The sequence below is a fragment of the Impatiens glandulifera genome, chromosome 5, assembly GCF_907164915.1.
Source record: "Impatiens glandulifera chromosome 5, dImpGla2.1, whole genome shotgun sequence".
In the NCBI taxonomy this organism is placed as follows: domain Eukaryota; kingdom Viridiplantae; phylum Streptophyta; class Magnoliopsida; order Ericales; family Balsaminaceae; genus Impatiens; species Impatiens glandulifera.
The window spans coordinates 18,896,062-18,908,531 of NC_061866.1; the positions used below are offsets into that span (position 1 = coordinate 18,896,062).

Below are 12,470 nucleotides of genomic sequence, written 5' to 3' on the forward strand. Positions count from 1 at the left end.
CACCTAAAAAGAATTAGGTTAATATATAATTATATTAAATTAAAAAGAGTTAAAATAATGTTTTATATAATAAATATGAAAAAAAATAAATATATATATATTTTAATCAAAATAAAAAAAATTATTTTAAAATCAATTTAATAAATATGGAGAACATTTATTATTTTATAGCCTATTTTTTTTATTAAATAGTGAGACTCATTAATATAATTGATGAAAAAAAAATATATTTTATATATATGTGGTAAAAGAAAGAAAAATAACTAATTAATAAAAATAATTAAAAAAAGAATAAGAAAATTAAATTATCGATGTGGATCATTTTGGAGAGATTGTACACCTCCAACATTTAAAATTAAGCGTTATTAAATATATATAAAAATAAATATTTAAAAAATTAATATTAAACCGTTCCTCTCCTAATATATATTTTATCATTAATGTTATATAAGAAAAATTAATGTTATATAAATACAAATTAAGAAAAATAAATTAAGAAAAATAAATTAAGCTTCATTATATTTTATCATTAATGTTATATAAATACAAATTTTTATCATATTGTTCCATAAATAAATTTTATATTTTTTTTAATAAAATAACAGATTATATATATTTTAGTTAATTTAAAAAATAAATATTTTAAAATCAAATAGTATTTCTCTCTTATAGTAGTTTTTTTAATAAATAGTGAGACTCATTAATAAAATTGATAAAATATATATTTTATATGATTAGTGTAAATATATATATGGTAAGAGAAAGAAAAACAATTAATTAATAAAAATAAATGAAGAGAGAATAAGAAAAATAAATTACCTATGATTGATGATGTGGATTATTATGGATCAAATTATATAAAATTTTACTTTGATCTAATATTCATTTACATTTTTTTATTCATAATCAACCTCCACAGATATGACTTACTAACTATTTTTTTTCTAATTTGTCATAAACGGACTATTTGTGAGTCTAATTGTTATAAAACAAAGTGCAGCTATAAATAATTATTTTAATTCGGAAGAGATTAAATAAAGAACTTTTGTCATTACATGATACTTTGGATTATAAATCAAAGCTTCATATAATATAGATCAAGAATAATGACAAACTTATTTAAAGTTATATGAAATTGGAAATAAATTGTAAGAAATTATAACTAAAAAACTACTCTAAACAATTTGAACCACAATGAGAAACTATGGTTCAAGAAATAAGCCCTCAAACGAAACACATGTTAGTTTTCTAATATATTATGTTCATACATTTGAGTAAAATTTTCATATTATTATATAAGCTTTGGAGTGTAAAAGATAAATAGTTTAGGGTTCGTAAGATATATGTTGTTTGTTTTTTTGAAAAAGAGAAGGAATAGAAAACTTACCACAGATCGTGGAGAGAGTGAAATTACCTTTAAAATTCATCATTCACTAGTGTCATTCACTAGTGTCATTCAGCAAAAGTGTAATACGCATAAAGAGAGTTAGTCCTTCTATAAGTGTAATATTTCTATTGATTAACAAATTTTATACCATCTTATTAGTTAGGAAGAGATATTTTATTGTTTAACAAATTTTCTACCATATTAAATTAAAAATAGTTTTTATTTATATTATGTTAAATATGAAAATGAACTTGTGATATATTAATTTTCATACTGGTAAAAATGTCAATTTAAGCGCAAAAAATAAAACAAATGAACCTATATTAGTTGAACGCTAATTCATATTAATATTTTATTTTGTTTGTAATAAAAAGCTCATTGAAAAATCCATTATAAGTATTAGTAACAAGAAAATATAATATATGTTTCATTCATATCGCATTTTCATTCTTAACACAATACAATTGTCTTGTTGTTTAATAATATAATTTAATTTAAACTTAATCAGATGTCTCATTTTATCCAATTAAAGACAAACACCTTTAAAAAATAACGCACCTTAGTTTTCGCTGAGTTGTTTCATCCTTGCATACAAATCACTCTGAACTTTCTTGAGCCAATCCTCCAACATTTGAGCATCACTCTCATTGAGATCCGAAATAGGAGTATCAATAATTGATTTTATTTTACGTGCTCTTACCATTTTATCTATTTGTTTTTCTCTTTCTTTTTCCTTATCCAAAAGATTCATCACCTCTACAAGTTGGCTAGTTAGTCTAGCCATATTTTCTCGAAATGACTCATCCATAAGAGAATTTGTTACCGTATTTCTCTCGAGTTTCTTGTTATTAAGTAATTTCATTGCAATTAACTCCATGTTCGGAGAAGAAAAAGAGAAGAGCTTCCCTGATGGAGATAAGATCATGACAATAAATTCGATAGCACAAACGATGCTCAATTCGCTGATCTTCTTGTACAATCCACTACGGAGTTTGGAGAAAGTGACTTGTTGATCTTCTTCCCTTCCCCGACGTCGGTCCTTGAGAATTATCTTGCAGCCTTTTGAACGCTTGGTTGCTCTAGGGTTGCTAGGGATGTTCTCCATTACTCTCTCAAATTTCAAGATATTTTCTATGTGTCTCCAGTTCACTAAAATAGAATTCTATTTTATAGATAAAAATGCAGAAAATTTCGATAAATAGTAATTTAAAAGTTGACACAAAAAATATCATTCGCAATCTAATTTGATTATATTCTACAAGTTTCAAATATAGAAAATTAGAAAAAAAAATTTACTATGTTATTGTAACGCTTTCCACTAAATTGACCAAAATCAAAATAATTTTTTTCACCATCATTACCTATTTTTATTGTGAGTATTGACCACGAAAATTATTTGCATTCATGTTGGTTTGACTAATATATATTTTGTAAATCTTACTAATATATTTTTATAATATAAATATGAATTATATTTAATATTGTTCTTCATTACTTAAATTTAAATTATTATACTTTCTCTTATTTTACTCAAACATACAACATAACCATAGTAACAATTTATTCACACAGTGAGCTAGATTGTTTTAACTTATAAGCAAATATAGTTGCCATTGCCTTACTAATACTTTATTATTATTCAATTAGAGTAAATATCAAACATGTTTGCAAATAATTGAGTGAATTAATAAATAATTTTCTTCAAAAAGAATAAATATTTGAAGTATATAAAATCATAATATTTTTGTTAGATTTTACATTTTTTTGTTTAAATTTTACTATTGGGGTGCACATTTTTTTAAATTACATACCTAAATTCCTAATAAATATTATTATGAAAGAAACAAATAATATCAATTATTTTAACTAGTAAAATATCTTACGTTGTACGCGGAAAAATATATAAATGAAGTTTTTATATGATATTTAATTCCATATGTTTATATATAATGAAAGAAAATATTTATATAAAATTAATAATAAAATAATATATATTTATATTAAAAGAATATATATATATAAACTTACAATATTTTAATTTTTTATAAACGAACTTATATGAACTAAATATTCTTATATAAATATAAACATGAACTTACATTATTTTAATTTCTTTATTAATTTTATAAGTTTTGTTCTTTTTAATGTTAAAGAATGAAATTTTTTAATATAAATTTAGTGGTGTTCTGCAAAATGTGTTATAACAATCATTAAGAGATACTAAATCGTTGGAATAAGCTAAATTTAACCTCTTCAACAAAAACGGTGTCACTCCTTTACACTAAGTTTAGACAAAGACTTCTATACCCACCTGCTTCTAAGATGTGCTGAAATCTTCTTTTTAAATCTATGTAATTGTAATGAAAAGTGATCAGTTATGTTTACATGTTGTGTAGATGAAAGTTAAGATTTTAATTCCATTTAGGCCATCTGGTCCAGATCGTCCATTAGAGTCATTCCATGTCATCTTCATCTGCAAAATGTGTTTTCATAACTCAATCATTAAGAAGATACAAAATCGTTGGAAGAAGAAAATCATAAATTTAACCTCTCCAACAAAAACGGTGTCACCTCCTTTACACCAAAATTTAGACAGAGACTTATATACTCCACATACTTCCAATACGTGCTGAAATCTGATACAACTAAAATCATTTCATAACACACTCTTCACAATTAACTACATTATAACTGTAACTTTATTCTCGTCACTATATTTAACCTTAATACCTTTCTCTCTTGTATCAAAATCTTTTTTCTGAATCTATGCTACTGTAATGAAAAGTGGTCAGTTATACATTATCAATTCAAGTTTAGTAATGAAAAGAGAATCCAACATAAAAAAATAAAGGGTTTATGTTTTGTATCATCATCACAACCAAAAATATGTTTATAGGTTCATTCATAAATACGTGTGCAATATACTTGTGAAAAACTGCTAATAAATATATAAATATAGAAAGATGTCCCTAGTTGAGATACAATGAAAATTGAGACATCCCACTTTAAAAGACTCATCAATATTTGGAAACAATTTTGTATCTAAACATTAATATAAGATTTTAAATATTCTAGAAATATTAAGATTTCTTTTAAATAAAAGGTAAGAACTTTATTTATACTTGTCTTCTCTTTGAGCCAGTATGAGTTCATAAGCCGCAGGTATCACTTGGTGGGTACCCTTTCAAGTGGCAGCACTAATACAAAAAACATATAATGTCACGTCCTTTAATATTTTCCTTGAATGATGCCCATTTCTCATATGCTTCTAGAAGATCAATTTATTTATAATCTATCCAACATGGTTTTTCAGAAAGCTCTTGAATAAACAATTATATTTTAAGCCGAAATGAATCATATTCGTATTCTGGCTGTTTAGATGAACCATCAATAACTTGTACATGGTTTTCATAATGGTTATAAATAAGCAACAACACAGTATGATGACATTAATGAATATATATTTTCATTTTACCAAAACAAAACATCTTTCTGTGTGACTAAGAAATTCATGGATTAAACCAAAACTTTGGTGAGCTCCCTCGACTAAACCTGGAAAATTTGTGACAACCATTGTTATGTCATAATCGAATTAAACAATGCCTAGAGTTGTAAGTAAAGTGGTGAATTTTTATATAATCTCATAATTAACCCTAGATTCAATTATAAAAAAAGTTTAAATTTGGCTCAAACTTTAAGCAATTAGGAAGAATAAAATTTATTTAGACAACTTTTAGAAATCAAAAGTTGAGAAAATTGTGGAAGGTGCACTCTCCTCTGAAAATTATATATAAGTTTTATTTATTAAAGGAGATGAGAAAGTAAGAACATCTCTTTGTCATTTCGTCGAACACTTGGTATCCTACAACTATCACGTCACTCCTCTGATTCTTATCATCTCTCCTCTTCCTCGTCGTCTTCATCGCCACCGTCGTCTCATCGGGAGAAGAAGACGATGCACTCACCATCTACGATGTCCTGCAACAGAACAATTTTCTGGTAGATCGTCTACCAAAAAATGTAATAGAATACAAGATCAATCGAAACTCAGGAAAATCAATGTGTACCTTAAGGATACATCTAGTTACAACGTGGAAGGTTAGTAGAAGACGACGCGATGAACCATGAATGCCACATCCTCCTGTGCATCAATCTCACATTCTTGCACAACCAGTTTCTACATTACTTCTTTATCTAATCAAGCTTGGATTGAGTTAAACATTAAAAATAATTGGAGCACCGCAAAATATATCAAATGATATAAAGAGAAAATAAAAAATATTAATTAAGAAAAAAAATTAATATATATAAAAACAGAAAGAAATAGAAATTAGTAATTATGAAATTAGAGTTAAATTAGTAATTATTATAATAGAAAATAAAATTAGGAAAGTAATTAATATATATAAATTTTAGGTGAGAGAAATGTTATTTGTTTTTAAAATATTTAATTTTTAAATAAATTAAAATATATATAATTTTTTCTTTTATTAAAAAAAATATATAATTTATTTGTGTGAAAATATATAAAAAAAATTATATTTATATAAAATTATTGATAAATGAGAATTATTATTATTATTATTATGTATATTATAAATATTTTTACATAAAAATAAATAGATATTTAATATTAAATATAAAATTATTAATAAGGTAATATATATTTTATGTAATTTGTGTGGAAAATAATATATTTATATGAGAGAGAAAATAAAATAAGAAAGATAAATTAATAATTATGGTAAGAGAAATATATATATATATATATATATATATATATATATATATATATATATATATATATATATATATATATATATATATATATATATATATATATATATATATATATATATATATATATATATATATGATGAGAGAGAAAGTAATAAAAATATTAATTAGGAAAAAAAATTAATATATATTAACGGAAAGAAATAGAAATTAGTAATTATAAAATAAGAGTTAAATTAATAATTATTATAAGAGTGAATTTGAGAATTATTATTAGTAGGTATATATTTGCAGAATATTTACGTTATATGAAAAAATATAAATAATTTTTTTATAAAATATTTAATTTAATAAAAGAGAATATATTTATATGAAAAGAAAATATATAATTAATTATTAGTAAATGTTTCATAATATAAGTAAATTTTATGAAAATAAATAATTAAATATGTAAACGATGAAATTCCTGACAAAAAAATATAATAATTATTAATTTATCTTTCAGTTTGTAATTACTAAATAATTATTAGAGATACAAACTTAATATTAGGTATCTCCTAAATTTATATATATTATTTTTTTTCTTCCTAACTAATATTTTTATATAGAGTAATACATATAACACCCTTATACAACACTTTTACATTCTCTTTTATATATATATAAATTTGGTAACTCTAATAATTAATTTATATTTAATTTTCTATTTCATCAAAATATATATATATATATATATATTATATTTTATCATTAATTTTATAATAATAAAAAAAATCATATTATCTTACAAATAAATTTTATACTTTTTTTTTAAAATAAATATTTATTTAAAAAATAAAATTTTAAAAACTAATATTAAACAATACGTTCATATACTAAGCTTACCATATATTAGAACAGTTTCCCAAACAAACATAGTTCACTTTCCCAAACTAACATAGTTTATAGTTTGTTCATTTATTCCCAAACTAACTAACCTAGTTTATTATTCAAACTCAGTTTAGTTTTTTTTTTTATATTTCAAATTTATTATATATATATATAGATATACATATTTAAATTATTATTTATAAAAACTAAATTATTTATATTTTTATATATATTTTCAATTATTATTTTTATAAATTTGATTATTTATATTTTTGATATATAATTTAAATTATGTTTTTATAAATTTAATTATTTATATTTTAATATATATATATATATATATATATATTTACATTTCAAATTTATTATATATATATATTTACATATACATGTGGCGGTATGATTTTCATCCCCATAATTATTATTTATATCTACATATTTTATAAGAATTTCTCTCTCCTATCATAATTACATATACATAATTACTAATTTATTCATCTTACAATAATTATTAATTTAACTTTCCTAATTAAATTTTATATTATTTTATTAATTTTTCTTTCTTAATTATATTTTTTATTATTATATCTTATATATATTATTTTTATTTATTAATTTTATATAAACTTATATTTAATATTAAATATTTTTTTATTTTTTTATATAAATATTTATGATATAATAATAAAATATATAATAATAATATATATAATGAAGTTTAATATAATTAATTAAACTCATTCTAAAATTAATTACAAATTTCTCTTTCTTAAATATTAAATATTCATTCTTCTTTCATATTTTTCCTAATTAATTTCATTTTTTTATTTTCTTTCTCATCCTCTCTCTATATGACTATATGACGAAAAAGAAAATAAAAAATTAATTAATTATTAAAGTTACAGGATATATATATTTATATATATATATATATATATATTTATATATATATATATATTTGTTGTGTCAAATTATTTTAAATAAGTGTTGATATAATTTAACCACTAAGATTTTGATGATGAAATAATTTATGAGTTTTGATACATGTGTATTGAAACAATATTTCATAAGACTTGAATCTAATGAGGGTCATTAGACTGATTTTTGACATTGAATGCAAAAAATTAGACGTACAGTCTAACTCATCGGAGTTAGACGTGTAGTCTAATAGACGTGTAATTAGACGAATGGTCTAATAGATACACGGAATTAGACGTTAGTCTAATGCATAGAATTAGACGTACAGTCTAACTCATTGGAGTTAGACGTGTAGTCTAATTAATGCACAGAATTAGACGTACAGTCTAACTTATCAGAGTTAGACGTGTAGTCTAATGAATGTAAAGAATTAGACGTAAGTCTAATGAATACGAAATTAGACGTACAGTCTAACTCATCGGATTTAGACGTGTAGTCTAATAGAATTAGACGGGTAGTCTAATTGATATTCGGAATTAGACATACAGTCAAACTCATCGGAGTTAGACGTGTAGTCTAATAGACTTGTAATTAGACGGGTAGTCTAATTTATGCGGAATTAGAAGTGCAGTATAACTCAGTGGAGTTAGACGTGCAATCTAATAGAAAGTGAAAGTTAGACATGCGTCTAACTCCTTCAGACAAGTCTGAGGTAGAACCGGAATTAACGTGCAGTCTAACTCAGTGGAGTTAGACGTGCAGTCTAATGGTTATTGGATAATTAGACGTATAATCTAATTAGTGAAAGTTAGATGTGCGTCTAACTCCTTCAGACAAGTTTGAGGTAGAACCGGAATTAGACGTGCAGTCTAACTCAGTGGAGTTAGACGTGCAGTCTAATGGTTACTGTAATTAGACGCGAGTCTAATTCTATTAGACCAAGCGGTCTAATAGACATTTTCTATTAGAAGGAGATGTTTTATTTCATTAGACTGATTTTCACAATCCGTCTAACTGAAATACGTCTAATGCTTAGTTTAAGTAGTACGCTTGAATCTAGTATTTCACCTACCCACGTGCTATAGCTATACCCTACTCCTACTCCACTTTCTAGTGAAGTTTAGTACAACAGCTATATGCATCCAATCAAGGAATGCCACGTAAGAGAATTTTCCTCACATTACTTGTTTTACAAGTACATCCCTGATGGAATATTCGGCGCACTACCCGTGATGTACGGCCACGATCCTTGTGCTCAGAACCTGCTGGGTACAATGGAGGCTTTCCAATGGAAGAGTGTCACGTATCATTCTCAAGATTCGACCGTTAGCTCCTGCTCAGTATTTAACAAATCTCAAGGACATCGGACAACAGGTCAAGCCTTGCCTTACGAATTTTGCCGAACGAACAAGCAATCTGATTTTGCAGAGAGAGAAACTACTCAATCATCTTGCTTACTAAACTCATACTGTGAAGCTTCTTTCTGATTGTACTGTGTGTGAATCAAGAGAGAGCTAGAATCAAAACACCTTTAGCTGAGTGATATTCTTCATCTTGTAATTGAACAAAAAGTGTTCTGTTCAATAGTGAGCTAAGTGTGTGTGTAAACTGTATTTGATTCGAATCATATTATAGTGAATCCTTTCGGTGGTTGGAAGAAGGGGTGATATAGGAGAGTTTCTCCGAACATCCATAAACAAACTGATGTGTTCTTCATTTCTGTCATCTTTTCATATTTCATCTTGTGCTTCAAACCCAAGTAACAATTCCGCCTTGAATTCGTTTCAAGTGTTTACACAAGTTTGCGTAGAATAGAAAGCGAATTAAATCTCTAACAGGATTTCTTTCAAACCGTTTTTCATAAGCCTTCATCCTTAGTCAGACCCCCTGTCTCTATCGATCAAGCCGATCCTATTAATTGGTATCAGAGCCTTATTTCTATTCTCAAGCATCAAGAACCTGAAGCATGTTTATCATCAATGAAATTTCTCTTCTATCAAGGGACAACTACGAATATTGGATGATAAGAATACAAGCTCACTTGGCTGCCATTAACTATGATATGTGGAGCGTCATTACCGATGGCCCGATAAAGATTTCAAAGTCAAGAAGTGAGTGGACTACTTAAGATAAGATGACCAACAACCTGGATAATGTTGCTAAGAATATTCTGTACCAGTCACTCAACATGAATATGTTCTGTGAGATCAAGTCCCGTTCCACTGAAAAAGAGATATGGGATAAGCTTAATCAGATCTACGGTGCAAACTTTCAAGCAAAGAAGAACCAGAAAGCGTTCATATGCACTTAGGACAAATCCAGATGGGCTGACAGTGATACAGAGGAGTCTCTTGCTGAAAAAGAGAACGAAGCTGTAACTTGTCTGATGACAGATGACCAATCTAAGGTAAATAATATCTCTCCACCAGAATTTACAAACGAGGAGTTAACTAATGCACTCAATGAAATGGCTGTTGAGTACAAGAAGTTAACTAATTCTTTTTATGAAATGAAAGTTAAATATGAATCAACTGTTCTTTCTTCAAACCAAGAATCTAAACTAAACGTTTTTGATGAAAACTTAACAGAGATCTCATCTGAGAATGAGATGCTCAAGGAACAGATTCAAACTCTTTCATCTGAAAACAAGAAATTAAACTATATAGTCAGTGAATAGACAAGATCCGGAGATGCTGTCAAATATCATATCAGTATGTTAAAACCTGCTAGATCTAGATCCGGATTGGGATATGACAACAATGACCCTAATCTGTCCTGCAAAAAGTCAAATCCTTCAACTGACAAGTTTAAGCCTATAAACTTTGTCAAAAGAAGTATGACTAACAGTGAATCTGATCCTATTCATGAAGAAGTTGCTTTAAAAAATGAAATAATTTATGTTGCGCCAACTGTTAGCTTGCTTAAGAATAAGCTAGAAAAAGCTAATAAGTTTGGTAACTTAAAACCTGACTCTAAGTCAAGGAGTTTTAAAAGAAAACATTCTTCAAAAGTTAAAGGATCAGTGGCTAGCAGAAAGTCGTCTGCTAAGTTAAAAACATACGCATTAATCACAACACAAAATGGGAAATCCATTAGAATAACTCAAATATGGATTCCTAAGGGATTGATTGACCGAGGACCCAATTAAAGGTGGGTACCAAAAGATTGTAAATATCTATTTATGTAGGTACAAATAAACGAAGGACTGGAGGAATCTGTATGGTATCTTGATAGCGGATGTTCCAGGCATATGACAGGAAACATACGGCTTCTCACTGATATATTAGATTGCTCTGGACCTAAGATCACATTTGGTGACAACAATAAGGGTAAGACCATAGGTAAGGGTAAGATTATCCATGGTAACCTAACTATTAATGACGTGCTTCTTGTTGACAATCTGTGCTATAACTTAATCAGCATTAGTCAATTATGTGATAATGGTTTGTCAGTAGATTTTCAAACTCATGCATGCCTAGTTAAAGACCAAGATGGAAACATTTTATTGACTGGAAGTAGAGTAGGAAATTCATATAAAATGAATTGGTAAAAAGAGACATCTGATCCTATGTGCATGATTGCCAAGAATGATCAGAAATGGTTATAGCACAAACGTTTGAACCATTTGAATTTTAAAACCATCAACAACATTTATTCAAAAAGTTTAGTTATTGGTTTGCTCAAAATTCAGTTTTAAAAGGACAAGATATGCACTGCTTGTCAGTTAGGCAAACATGGCAGATCATCGTTCAAAAGCAAAAGGAAATCACAATCCAGCCGTATCCTAGAACTTTTACATATGAATCTTTTTGGTCCAATTCATGTACAAAGTATAGGAAGAATGAGATTTGCCTTAATTGTTATCGATGACTTTTCTCATTTTACATGGGTTGCATTTTTACCATCAAAAGATAAAACTGCTGAAAACTTGATTAAGATATTTAAAGGGATTCAGAATCAAAAATCTTTAAATATCACATGCATCAGAATTGATCAGGGAACTAAATTCACTAACAGATACCTATCATCTTATCTCGAGGAGACTGGAATTAGGCACGAGTTGTCCAGTGCCAAAACTCTACAGCAAAACGGCATTGCTGAGAGAAGAGTGAGAACTCTGAAGGAAGCAGCGAGGTCTATGCTTGCTGAATAAAATGTAACTCAGAGGTTCTGGGCGGAAGCCATTAGTACTACTTGCTATACACAAAATCGGTCAATACTTAACAAAATCGGTTTTGATAAAACTCCCTATGAGCTGTATTATTGGAGAATTCCCACAGTTTCTTATTTTACGATATTTGGGTGTAAATGTTTTATCCATAACAATGGAAAGGTTTATTTGACTGCTTTTGATGCTAAAGCAGATGAGGGATTCATGTTGGGATACTCATCAGTAAGCAAGGCTTACAGAGTATACAATAAAAGAACACAGACGGTTGAAGAATCCCTCCATGTAGTGTTTGATGAGTCTGTTGAGAGCAAATCTAATGAACCCATTGATCTTGCTGACAGACTAAAAGCGGCTAGTCTTGAGTCTGTAAGTGAAGAAGAAGAATCC

General features: G+C 26.8%; 1 protein-coding gene across 1 annotated transcript; it reads right to left on the minus strand.

Annotated features, from left to right (window-relative positions):
* Positions 1 to 1,946: 1,946 nt before the first annotated feature.
* Positions 1,947 to 2,492, minus strand: LOC124939097 (agamous-like MADS-box protein AGL62). Its single transcript, XM_047479607.1, has one exon. The coding sequence runs from the start codon at positions 2,490 to 2,492 to the stop codon at positions 1,947 to 1,949; it is 546 nt and encodes a 181-aa protein (XP_047335563.1).
* Between the last annotated feature and the right edge of the window lie 9,978 nt (positions 2,493 to 12,470).